At 43.8% G+C, this 26,533-nt stretch overlaps 1 protein-coding gene across 1 annotated transcript; it reads left to right on the forward strand.

Moving 5' to 3' along the window:
• The first annotated feature begins 1,685 nt into the window (after positions 1 to 1,685).
• mbtps2 (membrane bound transcription factor peptidase, site 2) lies at positions 1,686 to 25,389 on the forward strand. Its single transcript, XM_033032955.1, has 11 exons — positions 1,686 to 1,777; positions 6,448 to 6,596; positions 7,331 to 7,469; positions 8,561 to 8,664; positions 10,687 to 10,814; positions 10,932 to 11,050; positions 13,993 to 14,173; positions 15,428 to 15,522; positions 17,140 to 17,335; positions 22,365 to 22,440; positions 23,660 to 25,389. Exons 1-11 carry the CDS (start codon positions 1,703 to 1,705, stop codon positions 23,880 to 23,882), a joined length of 1,485 nt encoding a protein of 494 aa, XP_032888846.1. The 5' UTR covers positions 1,686 to 1,702; the 3' UTR covers positions 23,883 to 25,389.
• Positions 25,390 to 26,533: the final 1,144 nt, after the last annotated feature.

Consider the following 26,533-nt stretch of genomic DNA (forward strand, 5'->3'; position numbering starts at 1 on the left):
TAGATGCTGCTGCCGCTGAGTTTCTCCAGCTTTTTTGTGTACCTTCAATTTTCCAGCATCTGCAGTTCCTTCTTAAACACAATATCTTGCTCGCTATTTGGTCTGAAGAAGGGTCTCGACCCGAAACGTCGCCTATTTCCTTCGCTCCATAGATGCTGCCTCATCCGCTGAGTTTCTCCAGCATTTTTGTCTACCTTCGATTTTACAGCATCTGCAGTTCCTTCTTAAATATTTATTTTCCACATACCGTTACGACTTAGGTCACTCAGCCCACTGGTCAATGCCGGGCCTCAGAACATTCCCACCAGTCCCATTCTCCCACTTTTCTTCCTGTAACCTATTCTGTGTCTCCCTTGGTAGACACAAAATGCTGGAGTAACTCAGCGGGCAAGGCAGCATCTATGGAGAGAAGGAACTAGCGACGTTTCGGGTCGAGACCCTTCTTCAGACTCCCTATGCCGAACCTGCCACGCTCACTCAAAGACATTTTCAGCGGCCAATTAAACTACCAACCCCGTACATCTTTGGGATGTGGAAGGATACTGGATCGCTGGGATGAAACCCAGGTTATACAGGGAGAACTCCAGCACTTTGTTTCTGTTTTGTAAACCAGCATTTGCAGTTCCTTGTTTGCTCACCAATATGGCCGGCGCCGTGGCTATTAAATCCTTAACCAAAATGGCCGCCACCGTGGCAGTTAGATCCTATACCAAAGGTACACACAATTGCTGGGGAAACTCAGCGGGTGCAGCAGCATCTATGGAGCGAAGGAAATAGGCGACGTTTCGGGCCGAAACCCTTCTTCAGACGGTCTGAAGTCTGAAGAAGGGTTTCGGCCCGAAACGTCGCCTATTTCCTTCGCTCCATAGATGCTGCTGCACCCGCTGAGTTTCCCCAGCAATTGTGTGTAGAAACATAGAAACATAGAAAGTAGGTGCGAGAGTAGACCACCAGGTCCATCGAGCCCGCACCGCCATTCGCTCATGGCTGAACACTAAACAGACACACTTACCCACAAACAGTAGACACAAGACACAGAACACAAGACACTACCCTCCCCTTTATACCGCTATCACCCCTCTCCACCCCAAGAACCGCGTGATCTCCTGGGGGAGGCAAAAAAACGGATAAAAACCCAGGTCCAATTCGGGAAAAAAATCCGGGAAATTCCTCTCCGACCCCAATCCAGGCGATCGACACTTGTCCAGGAGATCACTCAGGTCTTACTATACTAACCATACCTAGGTCCATATCCCTGCCCTCTCCCCGTAGCCCCTTATCCCCTCGGCAGCTTAAAAACCATCGATATTCCAGCATCTGCAGTTCCCTTTTGAACAGATCCTATACCAACATGGCCGCCGCCGTGGTAGTTAGATCCTATACCAACATGGCCGCCGCCGTGACAGTTAGATCCTATACCAACATGGCCGCCGCCGTGACAGTTAGATCTTATACCAACATGGCCGCCGCCGTGACAGTTAGATCCTATACCAACATGGCCGCCGCCGTGACAGTTAGATCCTATACCAACATGGCCGCCGCCGTGACAGTTAGATCCTATACCAACATGGCCGCCGCCGTGACCGTTAGATCCTATACCAACATGGCCGCTGCCGTGGCAGTTAGATCCTTCACCAACATGGCCTTCTCCCGGGCGTCCTCTTGCCCAGCTGACTTCACCTGAGCGGCCATTTCCGGTGTGATGGTGCCCGCCGCGGCGGTGCTGGGCCCGGTGGGGTTTTGGTGTGCGCTCTGCCTCGCCGACTCTGCGTTCAAGGTGAGGTGGATGGCTCCGGCTCGGCCTGCGGTCGGGAATGGCACGATTAAAGCTCCTCCGCCGCACCCCGTGTCACCAGTCACCCCATCCTACCTTCCCCAGAGCCCTCGTTCCTGGGATCACTACCATCTTACCCCCAGTTTCCAGAACTCCCTCCACATCGTCGCTGATTTCTCTCCCTTCCCGGAGATAAACACAAAATGCTAGATTAACTCAGCGGGACAGGCAGCATCTCTTGAGAAGGAATGGGTGACGTTTCGGGTCGAGACCACTACCAGTCTGAAGAAGGGTCTCGACCCGAAACGTCACATATTCCTTCTCTCCGGAGATGCTGCATGTCCCGCTGAGTTACTCCAGTTTTTTTGTGTCTAATATCTTCGGTTTAAACCAGCATCTGCAGTTCATTCCTGCACACGACCCTTTCCGGGCTCTGCCCCCTCCCAAGGGCTCACTCTCACCCCCATTCCCTCCCGGGGTTCTCCATCACCCCCACTCCCTCTCCTTCACCCCCCCTCCCCCCCCTTCACCCCTACGCTCCCCTGGCTTTCCGTCTCCCTTACCCCCTCCCCGGGCTCTCCCTCACTCTCACTCCTTCCCCGGGCTCTCCCTCACCCCCACACCCTTCCCGGGCTTCTTTACCACACTATCTACTTACGTTGCCATTTTCAGGGAGCTAAGGACTAAGACCCAAAGAGCCCCCTGTACACCTCACACTTGCCCAGATTAAATTTCATCTACTATTCTCACTGTCCACAACTCCACCAATGTTGGTGTCATCTGCAAACCCTCTAATCAACCCATTACATTAAAATATATCACAAACAACGAAGGTCGCAAGGACTGTGATAATTAATAACCTTGTTGTGGAGATTGACCATATTATAGAATAAAGCACAGTGCTGAAGAAACTCAGTGAGTCAGACAACATCTGTCAAGGGCATGAGGAGCCACATGTGGAGCCAATCCATTCCCTCTACAGATGCTGCTTGATCAGCCAAGTTACTCCAGCACTTGTTTTGTCAAGATTCCAGCATCTGCAAATCATAGTGGCCATATTACATAAATAAGTTTGAAAGTGATTTAGTTCTATTTGAAATCAGGGTTTTCAACCTAATTAAACGAAACTATAGGTTTGAGGAGTAGCTTGGCTTGTATATTGTGCAGTAAAGACCAGAACAATGGACAGGTAAGGATTGATGATCAGTTTAGTTTATTATTGTTACGTGTACTGAAGTACAATGAAAAGCTTTATTGTTGCGTGCTATCCAGTCAGCGAAAAGACTATATGTAATTACAATCAAGCAGTCCACAGTGCACAGATACAGGATGAAGGGAATAAAGTTTAGTGTAAGTCCAGTAAAGTCCAATTAAAGATATTACAAGGGTCTCCAATGAGATAGATGGGAGGTCTGGATCGCCCTCTAGTTAGTGATAGGATGGTTCAGTGGCCTGATCACAGTTGAGAAGAAACTATCCCTGAATCTGGCAGTATGCATTTTCACACTTCTGTACCTCTTGCCTGATGGAAGGGGGAGAAAAGGGAGTGGCCAGGATTAGACTGGTCCTTGCTTGAATATCATTGATTGGTAGGATTATGGTGGAATTGATGTGATTATGAGGAGAATAAAATCGGATGAGCACAGATGGGTGGTTGATAGTCAGTGCAGATTTATGGAGCCAAATTACCTGTTTCTGTGCTGTATGTCTCAGACATTTACAGTGCCCTCCATAAAGTTTGGGACAAAGACCCATCATTTATTTATTTGCCTCTGTACTCCACAATTTGAGATTTGTAATAAAAAAAAATCACATGGTTAAGGTGCACATGGTCAGATTTTAATAAAGGCCATTTTTATACATTTTGGTTTCATCGTGTAGAAATTACAACAGTATTTATACATAGTTCCCCCCATTTCAGGGCACCATAATGTTTGGGACACAGTAAATGAAAGTAGTCATGTTTAGTATTTTGTTGCATATCCTTAATTAACTCCTTTACCACCACCGAGTGTGACTGAGGAGTGAATGAATAATGCGATGTAAAGCGCCTTGAGTATTAGAAAGGCGCTATATAAATCCCATCCATTATCCTTTGCATGCAATGACTGCTTGAATTTGCAATTCATGGACATCAACAGTTGCTGGGTGTCTTCTCTGGTGATGCTCTGCCAGGCCTGTATTACAGCCATATTTAGCTTATACTTGTTTTGGGGGCTAGAGTCCCCTTCAGTTTTATTTTCAGCATATAAAAGGCATGCTCAATTGGGTTCAGATCAGGTGATTGACGGCCAGTCAAGAATTGACCATTTTTTAGCTTTGAAAAACTCCTTGTAGTATGTTTGGGATCATGGTGTTGAGTCCAGCCTTACACCTGTCCATTGGCTTCCTTGTTATCTAACATGCTAGTACTTTGTCAAAGAAGTCATCAATTGGTTGAACACAATTTATCATCCATAAAATTATCATCTATATACACTCAGCTGTATAAGTATTCTGTTACCATTTCTTTCATTTTCCTAACAAACTGTCCTGAAGTCATTTTCACCCCCAATAATTTCAGTATTTTGCTGTCTTCCTCTCAGCTGGGACTTTTCCGAAATGCAAAGTCCAATAACAATATATATTTAAGCAATAATATTCTATTTAATGTGATCTTGAGAGTACATAATATTTTCTGTGGTATTCATAACAAAGATCTTTGTTTTGATTGCACCTACCAACAGGCATACATTATTATATTACAGTTAATATGTACCAAGGGCAAATTTTTGTTCCAATGCTCCCCATTCCCAATTATTTTTACATTGAAGTGATTGAAATCCAAGTGAAGTTTAAATGGCATCAGAAAAATAAAACCTCCGGAATGGACGAAATTCATAACGTGGTTGGTTGGAGTCAGTATCAGCACAATTACTATATTAAACTTTGAATCTTCAGATGTCCTGGTTCAAGCTAAAACTAAAGACAAATAATAATCTCCTCACACATTCCCCTGCAAGTATCTCTGTCACTTCTTTAAAATATGCCCCTTCTTTGAACAAGCTCTTAAACATCGCATCTGAGTCAGTTTCCATCTGATTACACCCCTTGAGGATATTCATCTACGTGTTCAATTAATAAAGCAACGAGATTGGGGACATTTCTATTCAACCTGTCAAAGGAATTTGGGGGGGTTAGAAATAGCCAGTGAGGCAGGGACCATCCCAACATTTAAGAAACAGTTAGACTGAGACATGGATGGGGCAGGTTTGGAGGTATGGACCAAAAGCAGGTAGCGTAGCTGGGACATGTTGGCTGGGCCTGTTTTCACATTGTATCACTCTATGACTACATTATACCTCCACCATGCATGAATGCTTCAAAATCAAGTGATTGAGTTTTATTGCCATATACTCAAGCATAGAAACATAGAAAATAGGTGCAGGAATAGGCCATTCGCCCCTTCGAGCCAGCACTGCCATTCAATATGATCATGGCTATTCATCTAAAATCAATACCTCTTTCCTGTTTTTTCCCCATATCCCTTATATTTCGTTAGTCCCAAGAACTAAATGTAATTCTCTCTTGAAAACATCCAGTGAATTGGCCTGCACTGCCTTCTGTGGCAGCGAATTCCACAGATTCACAACTTTCTGCATGAAGAAAGTTTGTGCTCATCTCAGTCCTACCTGGCCTACCCTTTATTCTTAACCTGTGACCCCTGGTTCTAAACTCCCCCAACATCAGGAACATTTTTCCTGCAGTTACAGTAAGTGAAAATCTAGCAGGCGAGCAGGGTGCTTTCTCCAACCACTCCCATATCTTCCACCGTTTCTACCCAGTGCTTGGTACTTACTTCCAGCAGCCATTGGTTGTCCTCCAGGATGCACCGAGCCGCAGCCTGATCCATGCTGGTCACCTGGGCGAATTTGGCACAGAGACTCTCACGGTAGCGGCGCAACGCCTCCGACGGCCCGGGACTCTTGCACTGGGGCTGCTCCATGGCCGGAGTTGCAATGAGCGACTCGCCAGCCCAGCAAACACTCGCCAGCCCCGCAAACACTCGCCAACCCCGCAAACACTCGCCAGCCCAGCAAACACTCGCCAGCCCCGCAAACACTCGTCAACCCCGCAAACACTCGCCAGCCCCGCAAACACTCGCCAGCCCCGCAAACACTCGCCAGCCCCGGCTCCCCGCATCTGCCCCACCTGTTGCTTCCATCCCTCCCTCAGCCTCGGCTCTCCAACACCCATGGCCCAAGCAGTTTATATGAGTTTTGAAATTTTCGTTGATCACAGAATTTCTCACGACAGAGCATGAGAAATTTGTGATCAGCGTGAGAACTTGAGAATTTGCCCAAATGCGTTATTCTCACGCTCAAAACGTGAGAGTTGGCAGCCGTGGATTACGTGCACTTTAACCGCATGTGATTTTTTTCTATTACAAATCTCAAATTGTGGCGTACAGAGGCAAATAAATAAATGATGGGTCTTTGTCCCAAATATTATGGAGGGCACTGTACATGGATAGGAAAGGTTGAGAGGGATATGACTCAAATCTGGCGAATAGAAGTCCCTCTGATGGGCACTTGGATGAGTTTGGCAGAAGGTACTGTTTCCATGCTATATGACTCAATGACTGTATTAATATATAATTCTATAACACTCATTCTGGTCTTCTGTATGTGCAGTCATCGCCCAGTCTCAAGGTTTGGTATGAAGAATTTCTGACAAAATTTGGGATCAGCATTGCCCCTTTCCACATACGTTGGCAGTCTACTTTCTTTAATCGGTTATTTTTAAAGCTGGGACGATGGAAGCCTCAGTTTCTGCACATATGGTAAGTTGAGTTTGCTCCTGAAAATTAAAATTGGCCAGGATTATTTTTGTAAAATTTTGGTTATTGATAATGTGACCACTCAGTTAAGTTTTAATGATGATCCTAATGTGTTAATTGTATGAAGGTGAAAGAGAAAATAGTCTGAGGCCAAATGTTATGAGAAATAAGTCCTTTTGGTAGTTTCTCTTGCAACTCTTCCCTCAGTTCCGTGTTGGTAGGTCAAAAAGGAGCTGTTCATTGATGTCCAATCATTAACACAATAAATGGGTGGTTGAGGGAGAATAACGTTTGAGGCTGCAGGGAATGGGATTGCTCCCTGGGAACTGGCATAGATTTGATGACTGAAGGCCACCTTATCATTAAAAGGAAATGGACAAAAAAGCTTGAATTAATTTTGCTTTGTTTTTGCTGAAGCTTAGCCAATATTTATCTCCCCATCGGTGTCACAAAAACTGATCTGGACATGTATGTCCATGATATTTTGAGGACATTGCTGTATTTGAATTAATCACTGTTATAAGTACATCACAAGTGATTCATTGGCTGTAAAACATTTGTAGGTATTTAAATAATGCACGTTGTTATATAAATGTAAAGTTTTTGCTTGTTCAAGAAGTCTGAAAACTTGACACTCTTTAGGAGTGTCTTCTGAGCAGGATGAAATGGCCTCATTTATTGCTCCTGGTCATTTATTGGAACATGCTGTGGGTCATTGGGTGTTTCTTGATCTTCAGGTTCAATCTTGGAATGGGATTTGGTGTGGTCTTCATGTTTATATCAATAATACTTCTCACCAAAACCCTCTCGCAGACACTGGCACTGATGTCAGCTGACAGTCCGGCAGCTGAGAACCAACGCATTCTACAAGTTGTGGTGAGTGGCCCAAACCTGGGAGTGAAGAATTGTGCACATTGTTGTGGGGGAGGGGAAGTAATGCCAAAACCCTCCTCTTCTCTGGTGTGAGGGCAATAGAGTTAATGTTTCAGATCCAATTCCAATTGATAGGTCAGCATTGTGCCCAAAATGAACACTGGATGAAAAGAAAGTGTGAACTAAGGTTGTTTGAGAACAGAGAAATTAAATGACAGTCCTTTGCAAGCTTGGGTTTCTTTTTCCATTGGCATTGGAAGAGGGGTGAAGCATTGGTGGGAGAACATCTTAGAAGTCATATGACTGAGATGTTACAAATGCTGAGCAGTTGGAAAGAAGGAAGGTGAAAAATAACCACTTCTCAGGGTATTAGTCTGAAAAAGGTGTAAAGTACAGTTTATGAGTAGGCACATAGATATAAAAAGTTTGGAGGGATATGGACAAAATACAGACAAATGGGACTAGCTTAGATGGGCATCCTGGTCAGCATGGATGAGTTAAGCCGAAGGCCCTGACCGTGCTGTATGACTTTATGACTATGACCTTAAATTTCACCAGTTACTGAATGCTGAGCAATGGTAGGCCCAGAATCATTCTGCTCTTCATATGATCATAAGAGATAGGAGTAGAATTAAGCCATTCAACCCATCAAGTCCACTCCACCATTCAATCATGGCTGATCTATCTCTCCCTCCTAACCCCATTCTCCTGCCTTCTCTCCATAACCTCTGACACCTGCATTGTTCATGTATGGTGACCACATTTACGGAAGGGGTGAGTGATTGGGAGCTCGCACGCACTGCCCTCTCTACCTCCAATCGTTTAACTTAGTGGTGGCCATGCAGAGAGTGAATCCACAGCACGTGCATCTTTGGCTTCTGTCCAAAGAGCAGTCAGATCAGTGGCTTGCATGAAAAGATGGTTTGTTGGTGTCCACAGCAATGAACTGCAGGTGCTTGATATCCATGACAGGATAAAAGCACAGACAACAAACATTGCTGAGTCAACCCTACAAGAATCCAATGCCCGACAAGACTATACACCATGTGATGGCGGAACAATCGATTCTTACTGCTTCTTTATAATATCTACAGGTGCCTGGTGTTAACCTGCCTACAAGCCAGCTGGTATATTTTTTCAGCGTGATTCTGCTCAGTGGCATCATTCATGAAATAGGTCACGGGGTGGCTGCAGTCAGGTACTGTTTCTGATATTTCTCTTTGCTCTAAAGATTGGGACTTTAAGGAGTTGAATTAGATGGAATGTTTTTCATTCGGGGACGTGGTGTTGTTTTCATTTGTCTTTAGTCTTCTTGTGGAGAACAGTAGGTAGCAATGGTTAACAGGACTATGAGACTAACATGACAATGGGGGTTTTAATTCTCATCCAAGGCATGTGAGCTTCAAAGGTTGAGCTAGCATTCAATTACCTATCCCAATTGCACTTGAGAAGGTGGCGTTGGGCTGTTTTCTTGAATAGATGCAGTCCTTGAGATGTGGCTACACCCACAATGCTGTTAGAGAGTTCCAGCATTTTGAGCAGTGATGGTGAAGGAAAACTGTAAAGAAAATGGGAAAGATTGAGAGCACCAGGTGAGAATTTGCTTTAGATGGAGATAGGTAGGGTGATGATATTGCTGGAACAGGTAACAGGGAGGATCCCAATAATTAAAGAATACACAAGAGACTGCAGATGCTGTAACCTGAAGTAACAAACGGTCTGCTGGAGGAACTTTGTGAACCATGCAGCAGTTATGGCAGGGGGAGAAGAATTGTCAATGTTTCGCGGAGAAGTGGTGACAATGTTTCAGGTTGAAATCCTGCATTAAGCTCGGCAATTTAGAGAAGTGCATCAAGAGCACTGAATTTAGTCGATGAGGTTAGAAGTGGTGCACATTTGGTGATGTGGCCTCCTCTACATCGGTGTGATCAAGTGCAGACTATGTGATTGAGTTGCACATCACCTGCATTCTGCCTGCAATGGCCATCCCAAGCTACCAATTCCCCTTCCCCCTTTACACACCAATCTTTTATGAAACAGTGCGGCACACGAAACCAACCCTTCGGCCCACAATGTCTGTGTTGAACATGATGCCACATTAAACTAATCCCTCATAATCCATATCCCTGTATTCCCTGTATACCTGTTCCTCCTCTGCCTTCTCAACAGCCAGAGTAGGGCCCAATGCAAATGGGAGGAATAACATCTCATATTCCACCTGGGTAGTCTGCAACCCAATGATACGAAATTGAACTCTTGAATTTTAGGTCGCCTTCCCTTCAGGCATGTTACCCCCTCTTTTGCTCTTCTTCTGATTCTCCGTCGGTTCCCCCCCCTTTTTTGACTTCTTTCCATAACATCCGCTCCATATCACCCATTTTCATTCTTCTCTTGCTCCAGTTTCCATCCATGTATTCACACACATTTCATCCACAGGCACCTCGCTCCCTCCATCTCCTATTTTGTTTTGGTTTCCTCTGCCCTTCACCGATTCCCGAAAGGTTCCCATCAGTTTTCAGTTCTGGCAATTTTGTGTCCCAGCTTATCAACTATCATCAACTCCACCCTCTATTCCACTCATCTGGCTCCATCTGCTTTTATTCAATGTTCCTTCTTTTGTCTGCCTCCATCTTTCATCTGTATGCCTCTGCCTCTCAGCTCCACCCCCTCCTCCACCCTTACCTGGCTCCATATGTATGCCATCCATCACCTATCCTCGATTCACCATTCACCCTCAGGCCCCTATCTCATCCCTCCACCTCTCCTCTTTCAATGAAAAGTCGACCAGATGCTGCTTGGCCTGCTGAGTTTCTCCAGGAGATTTTATTGCCCAACACTTAAGGGGCAGAGGTTTGGAGCTATGATTTAAGGTATCTTTGGTAAAATCTTTAACGGTACCAATAAGGTAAACCTTTAACTTGCGTGTTAGTTAGATCTAATTAAAATGATGAAAAATATATTATAAAATGTTCCTAGATTTGTTTTCTTTACTATACTGTATGTTGGGAAGTTTAGAACCATGAAACGAATGATGCTTGACAAGTTCGACATTAAATGTTCATTGCTGGTGAGATACTGTAGCAGTGAACTCAATGGGCTGTGCTTGTTCATATCTCAATGATCTGTTCTCAGCTCAGTTAATTTTACTAAAAATTGATATCAATGCTTATTAGGCAACAATTAATTTGATACTAAATTCTATTTTTTTTTAACTGTGCAGAGAGCAAGTGAGATTTAATGGCTTTGGAGTATTTATTTTTGTAGTCTATCCTGGGGCATTTGTTGACCTCTACACAAACCATTTGCAGTTAATATCCCCAGTCCAACAGCTACGAATTTTCTGTGCAGGTAAGTCACACCTCCATAATTATTTTTGGTTGAGAAGATTTAAATTATGTTTAAAAACTGGCTTCATATTTTGACTGCAAATTCAAGCAATATTGTTTTTCCTCTCGCTTTTGGCAGGTGTTTGGCACAATTTCGTCCTGGCGGTAATGGCTTTACTCGTTCTGTACTTGTTACCACTCTTTCTCTTCCCTTTGTACTATACTGGAATTGGGCCGTTAGTCACTGAAGTTGCAGAGGTAATTAATTTATTAACCCCACCTGAATAAGTACTTGAATTGCCAAGATACAATCGTCTTTGAACCGAGTCTCAGAAAAATGTGGGAGAATTTAAAAGGTGGGCTCGATTTGTGGAGGCATCTGAAGGTGGTTAACTTGAGAGATCGGACAAAAACAGGAGAGTTTAAAAGGTGCAGTGGTGATGGCAGGTAAATTGGTACAATGCTCCTCCTGCAGGATGTGGGAAGCGAGAAACTGCTGGTGTCTCTTATGCCTGTGGGAATTGTGTCCAGGTGCATCTCCGTTAAGACCGCGTTAGGGAACTGGAACTGAAGCTGCAGGACCTCAGGACCATTCGGAGAAAGAGAGCCTCTTGGACAAGATGTATAGTGAGGTTGTCATGCTCAAGGTCCAGGAAGAGAGAAGGTGGGTGACCACGAGAAAGGAAAATAGACATGAAGTGCCAGTGACGCCTGTGGCCATCCCCCTTCAAAACAGGTACACCCTTTTGGGTGCTGTCGGTGGGGATTGCATATCAAGGTTGAGCAGCACTACCAGGCAAGGGCAGTGGCATTGCCCTTATTTGGCACTACTTCCTCCTCTGACGGCTCCTAAGAACATATCCATCACCCTCTGTGTGAAAACCCTAACCCTTAAGTCTCCTTTAAATCATTCTCCTCTCACCTTAAATGTTCTCTAATTTTACTACCACTTTCATGATTTTATAAATATCTATAAGGTCTACCACTCAGTTTGCTTTGCTCCAGGGAAAACAATTCCATCCTATCCAGTCTCTCCAATTCAGATTCAGAGGCAATAGTAGCATGATATGGTGTATCATGGGGCATTGCCTTGCTTATAACATTAGGAGACCACTTGCCCCATTGGGTCCATGTAGATTCCCAGAAGAGGATTCCCATCCATCCCATGTCCCCTCCTTATTTTTCCATTTATCCGTGTAACTTTGACGCATGCACTTCAGTTTCCTTGTGATTCATTTGCTACTTGCATACAGTGAGGGGCAATTTGCAGTGGCCAATTAACCCTCCAGCACATGTTTGGGATGTTGGAGGAAATTGGAGCACACGGGAGCACACAACAGTCCAAGGGAGAAGAGAAACTCTATGCAAACAGCAACGGAAGTCAGGATTGAATCTGGGTCGCTACAACTGTGCTACTGTACGTCCACATACAAGGAGTCGTGAATATTACCTTTGCAAATCTTAGCTATTACCAATACAACAGACCACTCCTTTTTTCTGTTCGCAGTTTTCTGTTGCATATCATCGAACCATTATAGTGCCAGGGCTATTTATGGTTGTCCCTGAGTAAGTTCTGTGCTTATTAAAAAACAACAGAGTAGGAAAATGGTTTGTACGTTAAACTAAGTTGTGACCTCTGTAAAGAGATCTGCCAGCTTTATCTCAAAATCCTCAAAAGTGAGCTCTATAAAACTGCAAAACGTTTTAGTTTAGTTCAGAGATACAGCGTGGAAACAGGCCCTTCGGCCCACCCAGTCCACACCGACCAGCGATCCCCGCACATTAACACTATCGTCCACAAACTATGGACAATTTACATTTATACCAAGCCAATTAACCTCCAAACCTGTACGTCATTGGGGTGTAGGAGGAAACCGAAGATCCCAGAGAAAACCCACGCGGTCACAGGGAGAATGTATAAACTCCATACAGACAGCACTTGTAGTCAGGATTGAACCCGGGTCTCTGGTGCTGCAAGTCAGCAACTCTATCGCTGCTCAACCCGTTGTCTTTCTTTGTGTCTGCGTTTTCTGAGGTACATTTCTTTGTCTTGATGTTCGGAAGGCTGTGAATCTGCAAAGTATAAATTTCCTCTCTATGAGGATTTATTCAGTCCCATTCATCATCTGTGGTGCCGAAGTGGAAATGGCTGAGATCTTCAGGTTCCTTGACATTAACATTACCAACGATCTAACGTGGACCAACCACATTGATGCGACAGCCAAGAAGGCACATCAACGTCTCAAGGAGACAGAGGAAATTCGACATATCTCCAATAACTCTTACAAACACCTATAGATGCACCATAGAGCATACAGAAGAATCCAGTTGGAAGAAGGGTCTTGACCCAAAATGACACCTATACATGTTCTCCAAAGATGCTGCTTGGCCTGCTGAGTTACTCCACCACTGTGTCCTTTTGTGTATTAACCAGCATCTGCAGGTCCTGTTTCTATACAGAAAGTACACCGTTGCGTTGCATCACAGTTTGGTTTGGGAACAGCTCTGCCCAAGACTCCAAGAAATTGCAGTGTTGTAGATGTAGCCTAGTCTGTAGCACAAACCAGACTTCCCATATTAACTCCACCTACAGCATCCTGCCTTAGAAAAGCAGCCAACATAATCAAAGATATGCCACCCTGGTCATTCCTAGCCCCTTTTCGGGTCCAACTTGAAAGCGCACACTACCAGAGTCAGGAACAGCTTCTTCCCCACTGTTATCAGGTTTCTGAATGGTCCCATTCACCTCTACCTCATTGTGAACATTGGATTTTGCCTTTGGAACTGATGCACTGCAATGCTGAGAACTATATTCTGCAGTCTCTACCTTCCTCTTTGCTCTACCTATTGTACTTGAGTTTGACTTGATTGTATTTATGATTGGATAGCATGCAAAGCAAAGCTTTTCACTGTACCTTGGTACATGTGACAATAATAAACCTAAGCCGGTGGCAGGTTTCAGGAATTGCTCACCTTGCAGCCTCAGAGAGTGGCACAGAGACATAGCTAGCAGAACCACTGCCTCACAGCTGCAGAAATCTGGGTTCAGTCCTGATGTCCAGCACAATCTGCATGGAGTTTGCATGATTACTGCAAATGTAAATGGTGGGCACTAATTTTGTGGGCTGAAGTATGACTCTATAACATTCAGGCAATGAAAACTTGTGTATGTTTATTCATGAATACTTTCTGTTTCCCAGAATTCCCCAGCTCTTGGACCCAGAGGATTGTTTACAGGTGATCTGATTAAACATGTGGAAAATTGTTCGGTCTACAGTGTGGAAGATTGGCACAAGTGCATCGAAGAAATCTCTTTGAAACCTCAGACTGGATACTGCGTTAGTGAAGCAAACCTGCATCATCTAAGCTCCGTGAGTCGAGGTATTAATGTTGTCTTTGGATGTAGATGCTCATAAGATCAGGCCGCATTTCCAGAGAGTGAAAGCTAATGAACAATTGATTGTGATGAGCTTTCAATGAACGGGGAAATGGGAGACTCACTATTGAGAATCTAGGGAAAGGTGTTGTGATTACATGACAAAGGCAGAGGATGCAGTGCAAAATAAGATGTGACATACAGAAACAGCCTGTCTCCTTTGGAGGAAACCATTGTAAATCTGGGAGAGAAAAGACTCTAATGGTTGAGGAATATGGCAGAAGAAAGCACAAAATCCCATATGGAATAGACAGTTGATTTTTGTGAATGTAGACAAAAATGCTGGAGAAACTCAGTGGGTGCAGCAGCATCTATGGAGCGAAGGAAATAGGCAACGTTTCGACCCGAAACCCTTCTTCAGACTGAAACGTTCCTTCGCTCCATAGATGCTGCTGCACCCGCTGAGTTTCTCTAGCATTTTTGTCTACCTTCGATTTTCCAGCACCTGCAGATCCTTCTTAAACGTAATGATTTTTGTGAATAATGTCTTTGTATTCTTTCGGGAAACAAGTGAAAACTTTATGTTTGAGAATTGAGGCTGTACACTGATGTTTACCAGTTGGTACAAGGCCGCTATAGAAATTCTCAGATCTATTTCCTCCCACCCACCATGTTCCTAAGGCACAGAAGCTGATATTTCAGCAGATGCTCTGTCCTTCCCTCCTCTCGGCTACTCGACTGTGACTATGGTCTCTGATCTGACTAGTGCCTTACGTGAACAATACCTGATCAAGTGAAGTGTTCTTGGAAAACAACCTTTGTACACCAACTAGAATTTTCATAATGACAATTTGCAAGTAGTCAGAAGATCTGAAGCTTACTTAGTTTTGTTTAGATACAGCGTGGAAACAGGCCCTTCGGCCCACCGAGTTCGCACCGACCAACGATCCTCACATATTAACACTATCCTACACGCACTAGGGACAATTTACATTTTTGTACAAAGCCAATTAACCTATAAACCTGTAGGTCTTTGGAGTGTGGGAGGAAATCGAAAATCTCGGAGAAAACCCACGCAGTCACTGGGAGAACGTACAAACTCCGTACGGACAGCATCTGTTATCGGGATCGAACCCGGGTGTGTGGCGCTGCAATCGCTGTAAGGCAGCAACTATACCGCTGTGCCACCCTCGTAGGGGGTATTTGTAGAGGACAAGTACTTGTAGCATAACCAAAAATTGGCCTTTTCTTCTCTACAGCTTACAAGAGACTCGACGGGACCACCGAATGTTGTAACAACAACAGCCTTGTGGATATTTGCTTTTCTTACCATGGCAACTTGCAGATGACCCAGGTGAGGCTCTCCAAATTCTGTTGTATGCTGGTGTCTGACAAACTGAAATCTACTTCCTCCTGTCTATACATAAAACTCATCTTTGCCATAGACACCATTATGAAGTGAACTTGATTAAAATGAAACGATTTAAACAAATTGTTAACTGGGAAATATTGATACTTTTGTTATACATAAACTGGCATTCATGCCTGGGACAGCTTTTCTGACTGCTATAAACTCAGCAGTAAACTGTTTATTGAATACATCGGACTTAGCAATAAACAATAATTCAAATTCTGGCCTTTTCACTGCACAATAAAGCAGGGGAACAATGGGTAGAATATTTTATTTGATACTTTTCATCTAATGTTTAGAATCATTAGTATAAATTTCTGTTTATCATTGTGAATTTTTTTAATTCATTCCAGGGATGTGAGTTTTGCAAGCTAAGCCAACTTTTAATAGGTCAGGATGTTGCCTGGATTGGAGTGTATTAGCTACAAGAGGTTGGACAAACTTGGATTGTTTTCTCTGGAGTGCTGGAAACAGGGGAGACCTGATAGAAGTTAATAAAATTCTAAGCGGCATAAATGGTGTCGACAGTCAGGGTATTGGTATAGATGTTGGTAAGTAATGTTGCAGTGGCATAACATTTTGGTTCGGCTGAACTTGGAGTTTTGTGTGCCGATCTGGTCACTGTATAGCATGAAGGATGTGGAAGCTTTAGAGTAGTTGCAGAAGAGGTTCATTAGGATATTACCTGGATTGGAGTGGTATTGGCTACAAGGAGAAGTTGGACACATTTTTATTGTTTCTCTGGAGTGCTGGAGACAGGGGAGACACCACCGCGCAGCCAACTTATTAAAGAACAGCCTAGCTTCCTATTGAATGAATTTCACACAAATATATTTTATCCAGAGGTATTAAAATATCATGCCCTTCCTTGGTTAATTCAAACCCAATTTGTCCCCAGCACAGACTTACTCCATGTTACGCCAGTTCGGGTAATGGAAACCTGCCTTTACTAAAGCAAGACCAAAGTATTTCAGGTTTGAAATATAAATGAGAAAAAAAACCTAAATAAATACAAAATACAAAAGAAGCAACACATTTTGTCATGGTTTGAGGTACAGAAGATTGTGATGCGGAGGTTTGTCTAGGAGCCCGACCCCTCTGTGATATGGGGTGCACTGTACTCTGCAACCTTCAAGAAGGACATTATGTTGAATTTCGCCAACCATGAAAGACACACCATCCCCTCACTCCCCAGTCCTCTTCCACCCTCCTACACATCTCCAACCCTCTCTAAACCTGTTCTTCAACCTCCGGCTCACATACAGCTTTGATGTACCCTGGAGATTTTGAAACTTAACATAACATACGGTTCCATTAACTAATAGGAACTGTTCGGATGGTAAGAGGCCCGAAGAGAGTATGTGGTGTGGCATTTCATAAAAGCTTTTGTGATACCAGAAAATGTCTGGAAGACTGTTGGTGGCATGGAGAGTTTGCAGCGGTTAGTATGTTAAATGTGTTGGGTTTAGTGGAGACTTCACGGATGGGGGTATTTGTCTTCCAGTATGCTGTATACGAGCTGCTGTGCCTCACACTCATTCATGTATTTTGGGTTTGTAGCACGTTTGTCTGGCAGCCAGGAAAGCCATTGAATCCAGCCGAGTGTGTCAGCGGAATGAAGATTGTCAGAAGGAGTTTGTCCGCAGCCTTTGTGCGAAGCCTTCTGTTGAAAATCAAACCAGGCTGATCAGAATCAAGCACTCATCTTCCATGGATATGCTGTTTATAGGACACCCTGTGCATCTTCAGTATACAGGTTTGTGGTACTATGATAGACACAAAATGCTGGAGTAACTCAGCGGGTGCGGCAGCATCTATGGAGAGAAGGAATGGGCGACGTTTCGGGTCGAGACCCTTCTTCAGACATGCAACCAGTTCCAAGACTAGTTGCATGTCTACTATGATTTTACTTTGTGGTACTATGATTCTGTAGACAACAGACTGTATCACAGTGAAGTGAGGTTCACTTCAAGTTGCTTGCTCTCTGCTGGCTGAGCTTCTGAAGCTATATATCTTGAGCTATGTGAAAGTGACAGCCAAGCAACAGAAAAAGTGAACCATCTTATGGCCCTTTCACTTCGGCTTCCCAGTGGTCAGAGCAAGAAGGCGTGAGAGAGTCTTGGAACTGGTTTCATGTAGACCTGGTCTCTTTCATGACTAGAGCTATTGTAAACCCTATATTTAAAATGATAGCTTAGCCCACCAGTGAGGTTACTGACATCGCATATAATGTAAAGGACTCTGGGTCCTTATTTCAATTCAATTCAATGTTACTTTATTTTCATAAAGTAAATTCTTGAACTCTTGATCTTTCCACACAATGAAAAGAACACTATTATCTGTCTGTGCTATGACTCTGCCTCCTGTCTGGCCATCTTTTTCTCCTCTGAACCTGCATTGTTAGTCCCACGTTAGAGAATCTAAAGCTCTGGTTAAGAATGAGAAGGAGGTATGACCCAGGTATAGGCAGCTGGGATCAGGTGTATCCCTGGCAGAGTTTTTGGAACTGAGGAGCATGCTTAAGGAGGAAATCAGGAGGGCAAAAGGCCGGCAGGAGATGGCTCTGGCAGATGATAGTAAGGATAATACAAAGAGATTTTGTAAGTGCTTTAAGGGGAAAAGGGTAACCGGAGAGAGAATAGGACGCATCACGAATCAAAGCGGTCACAGCTATGTGGAACCACAGGAGACAGGCAAGGTCCTCTGAATATTTCTCCTATGTTTTTCTGTGGAGAAAGACATGAGGACTCTGGAACTTTTGGCAGTCAATTGAAGGGTCTTGAGAGCAGTCAGTATTACGGTCGAGGAGATGCTGAACATTCCAATGCTTACAAAGGTAGATGAATCTCCAGGGCCTGATCAGATGGATCCGAGGACACTGTGGGAAGTTGGAGAGGAACTTGCATGTGCCCTGGCTGAGCTTTATGAGTCAATAAGGGTGAAACTGATCCAGATTTTCAAAATGTCACTATTCTAAAGTATTGAAGAAACCCCCATCACTGTATCCACCTATCACTTGTCGGGCGTTATCCTGCCCCCATTGCTCTTCCAGTTTTCTCCTCTTCCCCCACCCCACCTCCCACTACAATCAGTCTGAAGAAGGGTTCCATCCTGAAGTATCACATATTCATATTCTTCAGACCAGCTTGAGTTACTCCAGCACTTTGTCTTTTTTTTTGTAAACCAGCATCTGCAGTTCTTTGTGGCTTCAATGAAGAACTTAGTTTTGTGAAGGACTGACAAATAACAGAACAACATGAATTTGCCGAATGGGCAAGTAATGGACAATTTAAGTTCAACTTAGAAAATAGCAAAGTACATTTTGTTAAGAAAAAAATACACTGTTATTACTTGGAAATGCTAGCTGCGAAAGGGTAGAGGAATAAAACTAAAATAATCATTACTAAAAGTTGCACAATACCATGGAATAGGCAAACCAAGCTCTGGGGGTTGTTTCTAAGAGGAAGGAATTGTAAGAAGAGGAACCAATGCTAAATGTGTCTGGACATCGCAGTATTATCTACAGTTGCACATATTACAGAAAGGATTTACTGGCTCTGGAGAGCGGGCTCCCAGAGTTGATTCCAGAAATTAGAAGAACAATGAGAAGAAAGGATGAACAGTCAGTGGATGTGATTTATCTGGATTTTCAGAAGGCCTCTGAAGAAGGTGTTACATTCAAGATTCAAGATTATTTAATGACCACACAGTCAAGCTGGTGGAATTCATGTTCAGTACAGGATTTTACACAATAAGCTGATTCCAGTCATGCAGACATACAGTTTGTGGTAAAGAAAAACACAGTAAGCAGAACATAACATAACATAAAACACAGACAACATACAGTATACAGTACATGCACGGGGTGGCTTTGAGATATTATCATAGAATGTTCAGAGTTCGAATTGCATATGGGTAGAAACTGTTTTTGAATCGTGATGTTTTGGCAGGCGGTGAGCTGTAGCGCCTCCCTGAGGGCAGCAGGTGGAAGATGTGGTGAGCTGGGTGGGAGGGATCAGAAATGATTTTCTTCACCCTTGACACGGACCATTTGAGATTGAGTGATTCTATTGATGGGAGGGGTGCTGATGATTTTGGATGCTTTGTTGACAATGCGCTGTAGTTTATTACGGGAGTGAGTGTCCAAACTGCTGTACCAAACTGTTATTGATGAAGTGAGCATGCTTTGGATGATGGCTGTGTAAAATCGGATTAGGAGATGTTTCCTCACTCTGAACTTCTTGAGCTGGCGGAGAAAGAAGTCTTTGGTTGGCTTTTTTTATAAATGTGATCTGAGTTGGTTTTCCATTTGAGGTTATTGCTTATGTGAGTGCCAAGAAATTTGAATGAGTCAGTGGTGGATATGGGTTCGCCGGAGATGAGTAGGGGGGTCTTGGGTTGTGCCTTTCGTCTGAGGTCGATGATAAGTTCATGGGTTTTTGATGTGTTGAGTAGGAGGTTATTGAGGCTGCTCAAGGAGATGAGAGCCCATGGTATCAGAGGGAAGATACTAGCATGGATAGCATGTTGGCTGGATGGCAGAAGGCAGAGAGTGGCAATAAAGGGGGCTTTTTCTGGTTGGCTGCCAGTGACTAGCGATGTTCCGTAGAGCTCATTGCTGGGGCCACTACTCTTCATGGTTTATATAAATGATTTGGATGGGGGATTGAAGGCTTATTGGCCAAGTTTACAGATGATACAGTTAAGTGGAGGGGAAAGTAGTGTAAAGTAAACGGGGACTCAGCAGAAGGACTTGGACAGGTTCGGAGAGTGGGCTGAGAAGTAGCAAATGGAATATAGTGTCACAAATTGTGGAGTCATGCATTTTGGAAAGAGGAATATAAACGTGGACTATTTTCTAAATGGGGAGAGAATTCAGAAACCATAGGTGCGAAGGGTCTTGAGAATGCTGGTGCAGGATTCCCAAAAAGTTAATTTGTAAGTTGAATTGGTAGTAAGGAAGGCGAATGCAATGCTCGCATTTATTTCGAGCGGGCTACAATACAAAAGCAAGGATGTAATGCTGAGGCTTTATAAGGTGCTGGTCAGACCACATTTGGAGTATTGTGAGCAATTTTGGGCCCCATATCTGATGAAGGATGTGCTGGCATTGGAGAGGTTCCAGAGGAGGTTTATGAGAGTGATCCCAGGAATGATTGGGTTAACAAATGATGAGCATTTGAAGGCACTGGGCCTGTACTCGCTGTAGTTTAGCAGGATGCAGGGGACCTCATTGATACTTAACGAATAGTGAAAGGCATGGATGGAGTGAATATGGAGAGGAAGTTTTCACTAGTGGGAGAAATTAGGTCCATAGCCTCAGAATAAAAGAAAAATAGAAATGAAATGAAAATGAATTGTTTTAGTCAGAGGGTGGTGAATCTGTGGAATTTAATGCTACATATTGCTGTGGAGGCCGTCAATGGATATTTTTAAGTGGAGATTGACAGATTCTTAATTAGTAAGGATGTTAGGGGAAATGGGCAAAGGCAGGCAAATGGGGTTGAGAGGGAAAAATAGATCAGCCATGATTGAATGGCGGCGTAGACTTGATTGGCTGAATGGCCTAATTATGCTCCTACAACTTACAAGCTTAGAAACACACTGGGTGTATCTTCTCGTCAGTGGGGATGACTGAATAGAAATCTTTACACCAATGAGAGGTTTTGATAGAGAGGTTCACTTGCAGGAAAGAATGTAATCAGAAACCATCAATAGAAAATGCTCATCAAGCAACACAATAGGGAAATCAGAAGAAACAGAGGAGAGATGAACATTTTTTTTCACCCAGTGGATGGTGGCTGTTTCAAACTCTCAGCTTGATTAGGATAAAGATCGTGCCCGCATTTTAAAAACGGGGAATTTACTTGATCTGTAGCCCTGTGGGTCGGTTCTTCAAGGGCTGGAAAGTGGGATTCAGGTGGGTAGGAAAGAACTGCAGATGCTAGTTTAAATCAAAGGTAGACACAAAATGCTGGAGTAACTCAGCGGAACAGGCAGCATCTCTGGAGAGAAGGAATAGGTGACGTTTCAAACTGAAGAAGGGTCTCGACACGAAACGCCACCCATTTCTTCTCTTCAGAGATGCTGCCTGCCCCGCTGAGTGACTCCAGTATTTTGTGTCCACCTTAAGGTGGGTAGCTATCTTTTGACCAGGAGAAACAAATGTGGTAAATCTTGTATGAATTCTATACTCAAGAGTGCTGAAAATGTAGGATGCGCTGCGACTGGGAATGATGAAACAAATGGCCTTGATGATTTTAAAGGAGTACTGGACAAGCAGAGCAGAGTCAAGAATAACAGGCGCTAATAGATTAAACAAGGAGATACGAGTGGAGGCTCATGAACACCAGCATGGATTGGACAGCCCTATGGCCTGTTTCTGTGCCATATTGATGATGTATTCTCATGTAATTAGGATATATAATGCAACGGAGTGTGATGGTCATCTTCATGATTGTACCTTTAAATCTGTTGGTGGTCCAAATAGCTCCACGCTATCTGCAAATGTTTTTTACTCTGATGCATGTTACCCTGTGTGACGATATGAATACATTGTATCCTGGGTGATGGCGTCAACAAACGCGTCAATTTGTATATTTTAGAATACTTCCAGATGGCATGAACATTCAGCTCGAAAACGTATCTGAACATAACATTCTGGTTAATAATTTTTGATTTTCACGACTTGCTGATGCCCATTAAGCCAATGTATATGGGGCTGATGGACTAATGTGCCTTGTATGCTTTTGATCTGCTTCTGATATGCATAATTTTGTCCGCAGTGAGCCTTACCAACTACATGCCTCGCTTTGGTTTCCTGCACTTGGACATTCCTGGTGTAATAGAAACGTTTTGCAAGTATCCTTTTTCTGTCGTCAGGATGACAAACCAGCCAGCTAGGGGTCGATGGAAGTTTGTTGGTGCTGAGAGCTGCCAAGGTTATAGGTGTCATAAATTCCCAGGCCATCAGTCTCCTGTGTATTTTATCAAAACAGATGGGAGCATTGTGCCATTCTTTAACTTGTTTTATTCAGGCTCTTTCTATTCAACTTGAATTTTCACAATTCTAATGGCAATTCTCAGATCTGATCACCTTTTTACTGAATCACCAAAATATAAAAGCCATGTTTACAAGTTTGCCTTTCTACTTTGTTACCTTGTGATAGTGCTCCTTAACCCATCTGCAAAACTGCTTAGCCCCTCTTTGGCTCTTCATCACCTCCCTCCAGTAAGGTTTACCGTACCTATCCATTCCATTGACCCACCCCCCTGCTCCGTTTACACCATTCTTCAAGGACTTGTCCCATTCTCTGTGATGTGGCCTGTAATTTCCCAATTGGATCATTGAAATTACATCCATTATTGACAGAGGATGATTATTTATAACCATCAGTTTATTTTGCCCCGAAATGCTGCCTTTGGTCTCCTTTTCCACAATGTTTATGGTTACAACTTCCTTTCCTCTGCTCATTATTTCCTGCTCTCATATGTCATAGAAACATAGAAAATAGGTGCAGGAGTAGGCCATTCGGCCCTTCGAGCCTGCACCGCCATTCAATATGATCATGGCTGATCATCCAACTCAGTATTCTGTACCCGCTTTCTCTCCATACCCCCTCTGGATTTGACTTAATATTTTTCTACCTCCCTGCTAATGGTAATGATAACGCCATTTCCAAAAATTCTCCTGTTACATGAAGTCCACGCAACCCAATCTGGCACCATCTCCCCACAAGAAATAGATCCGGAAGCTAAAGTAACTTCAACCCAACTGTGTTTATGCTCCATTCAAACATGTCTGAAGAAGGGCTCCAAGGCAAAATGCTATCTGTCCATTTCACTCACAGATGCTGGCTAACTTGCTGAGTTACTCCAGTGGCTTGTTTATTCACACTCTCCCTTTCTCTTGCCTGTACTTCAATTAATCAGTGAATGGTGGGGAGGAAAGGAGTTACTGTGTTGCAGCTTCAAAATGGATGCTGCTCTTTGGGAATACATGCGTATCACTTTTTAAAAGCAAAGTCATTGCAATTTTATGGTTCAGTGCTGACTAGTTTCCTTGACTGTTCTGACCCAGATACCTGCTCTCTTTATCAGGAGCACTAGCAGTGATAAATGCTGTGCCATGTTTTGCCCTGGATGGACAGTGGATGTTGAGTTCATTCCTAGAGGCCACACTCAGTTCTCTGATTGTCGAGAAGAGCCACCGAGACCTAATTGGGTTTTTTATCTTGCTTTTTGGCAGTGCATTGCTGGCTTCTAACGTGGTCCTGGGGCTTTGGATGGTAACGGCTAGGTAGTGTTTTAAACCTAATCTAAACTAATTCCCATGGTGTACACCTTTTATTCATACCTCTGTATTGTACCCTTCCCTACCTCCAATGTCGAAAAAGATGAGCACACTCCCAAGATTTTAATGAAAACCAATGGGCTGTGCCCATGTGAATGTTGTGCCAACTATCCTGTGGCACATGCCTTACTCTCAGGAGTATGGAATTGGAAAAGCGATAGGAATGCGGTCCTGGCACTAAGGACACCTTCTGTGGTATTGTGTGGCACTACAATTGTGCTCAATGGAATAGACGTAGAATAGATTTGGCAGCTCAAAAATGGACATCTGTGAGGTGCTGGGCACCATCAGCAGCAACAGCAGCAGTAGAAATGTTTGTCACCACAATCTAACCTCATGGCCTGGCACATTCATTACTCCACCATGACAATCAATTCTGGTTCAATGAGACATGTGGGGACGCACCAGACATACGCAGGAATGCCATGTTAACCTAGCATAACTGTGACTGGGTCGACAAGTGTGCTTAAATCAGTGATTGACAGGGGTAAGCAGTCTCAACAAATTGAATCAAAAGTCTGCAGTTCATTCAGTCGTGGATGGTGGTGAACACTGAGGAGGAGTAGACATCTTCCCTTTCTCAGCAAGGGCAGGGCTTGACGCTTTCAGCCAGAAATGCTGAGTGGGTGATCCATCCTCATGAAGTCCCCACTGTCACAAAAAACAGTCTTCAGCCAGTTTGATTCACTCCACATGATATAGGGAAGTGGCTGAGCACACTGCATACAGCAAAGGCGAGAGGAACAACCAACATCACAGCTGTAGGCTCTAGCCTAGTTACTCCATGGAAGTGACCACACTGGTACTGTTACTGGTTTGACAATGTGGAAAATTGGTCAGGTCTGCCTTGTTCTCAAAAACGTGGGCAAATTCAGTCCAGCTAATCATTGTCCAATCAGTTTACTGTCACTCATCAAATTCAGGGAAGACCTCATTTTCAGCTGCTATCACTCATGAATCACCGGCTCACCAGTACTCAGTTTGGTTCCCACCAGAACTATTTGGCCACAGATCGCATCATAGACATGGTCCACAGATGGACCAGAGTGAGGTAAAAGTAACTGCCCTTGACAATGAGGCTGCATTTGACCGAGTGCAAACTCGAGGAACCATGTTCAAACTGGCGTCAATGGGATTCAAGGAGATAATCTCATTTGAGAAAGTCATAATACCATATACATAGGAAGCTAAATATTGTTGCTGGAGGTCAACTACCAGTATAACATTGCAGGAGTTTCTCAGGGCAGTGTTCTAGGTCCCACCAAGCTCAGCTGCTTCATCAATGATCTTTCTGACATCATAAGACATGTTTAATGATTGATCAGAAGGAGTTAACCATAGTCACACAGTGTGGAAAAGGCCCTTCGGCCCAACTTGCCCACTAGGTGCCATCTGCACTAGTTCCACCTGCCTGCGTTTAGCCCATATCCTTCTAAACCTATCCTATCCATGTACCTGTCCAAACTATTTTTAAATGTTGTGATAGTACCTGCCTCAACTACCTGCTCTGCCAGCTCATTCCATATACCTACCACCCTTTGCGTTAAAAAAAAAAGTACCCCGGGTTCCTATTCAATCTTTCCCGTCTCACCTTAAACCTATGCCCTCTGGTTCTTGATTCTACTACTCGTAAATCTTCTCTGCACCCTTTCCAACTTAACAACATCTTTCCTATAACATGGCAGCATGGTGGCGTAGCAGTAGAACTGCTGCCTTACAGCACCAGAGATCTGGGTTCGATCCTGATTATGGGTGCTTGTCTGTATTGAGTTTGTACGTTCTCCCCATGACCTGCGTGGGTTTTCTCCGAGATCTTCAGTTTCCTCCCACACTCCAAAGACGTAGGGGTTTGTAGGTTAATTGTCTTGGTATAGATGTAAAATTGTCCCTAGTGCTGGCCAGTGTGACCTTCAGTGGGCCGAAGGGCTTGTTTTGCGCTGTATCTCTTAACTAAACTAAACAAGGTGACCAAAACTGAACACAATACTATTAATGTGGCCTCGCCAATGTCTTGTACAACTGTAGCGTAAGCTCCCAACTTCTATACTCAATACTCGGACTAATGAAGTCCAATGTGCCGAAAGCCTTCTTGATCAGCCTATCTACCTGTGATGCCACTTTCAAGGAACTATGTACCTGCAATCCTGGATCCCTCTGCTCTACAACGAGACCTTGGTGTGCTTGTACATCAGTCACTGAAAGTAAGCATGCAGGTACAGCAGGCAGTGAGGAAATCCAATGGCATGTTGGCCTTCATTGCGATAGGATTTGAGTTTAGGAGCAAGGAGGTCCTACTGCAGTTGGACAGGACCCTGGTGAGACCGCACCTGGAGTATTGTGTGCAATTTTGGTCTCCTATTTTGAGGAAGGACATTCTTGCTATTGAGGGAGTGCAGCATTGGTTCACCAGGTTAATTCCGAGGATGGCGGGATTGACATATGATGAAAGAATGAGTCGACTGGGCTTGTATTCACTGGAATTTAGAAGGACGAAAGGGGATCTTACAGAAACATATAAAATTCTTGAAGGATTGGACAGGCTAGATGCAGGAAAAATGTTTCCGATGTTGGGGGAGTCCAGAACCAGGGGTCACAGTTTAA

This window comes from Amblyraja radiata, chromosome 14, assembly GCF_010909765.2.
Source record: "Amblyraja radiata isolate CabotCenter1 chromosome 14, sAmbRad1.1.pri, whole genome shotgun sequence".
NCBI classification, from domain to species: domain Eukaryota; kingdom Metazoa; phylum Chordata; class Chondrichthyes; order Rajiformes; family Rajidae; genus Amblyraja; species Amblyraja radiata.

What these genes read in the sequence shown, in the direction of transcription:
- mbtps2 (XM_033032955.1), top strand. Translation starts at nt 1,703, where the DNA reads ATGGTGCCCGCCGCGGCGGTGCTGGGCCCGGTGGGGTTTTGGTGTGCG. An exon ending in TAGTCACTGAAGTTGCAGAG is followed by an intron (nt 11,051 to 13,992) that starts GTAATTAATTTA and finishes TCTGTTTCCCAG; the next exon opens with AATTCCCCAGCTCTTGGACC. An exon ending in GCAACTTGCAGATGACCCAG is followed by an intron (nt 15,523 to 17,139) that starts GTGAGGCTCTCC and finishes TTGGGTTTGTAG; the next exon opens with CACGTTTGTCTGGCAGCCAG.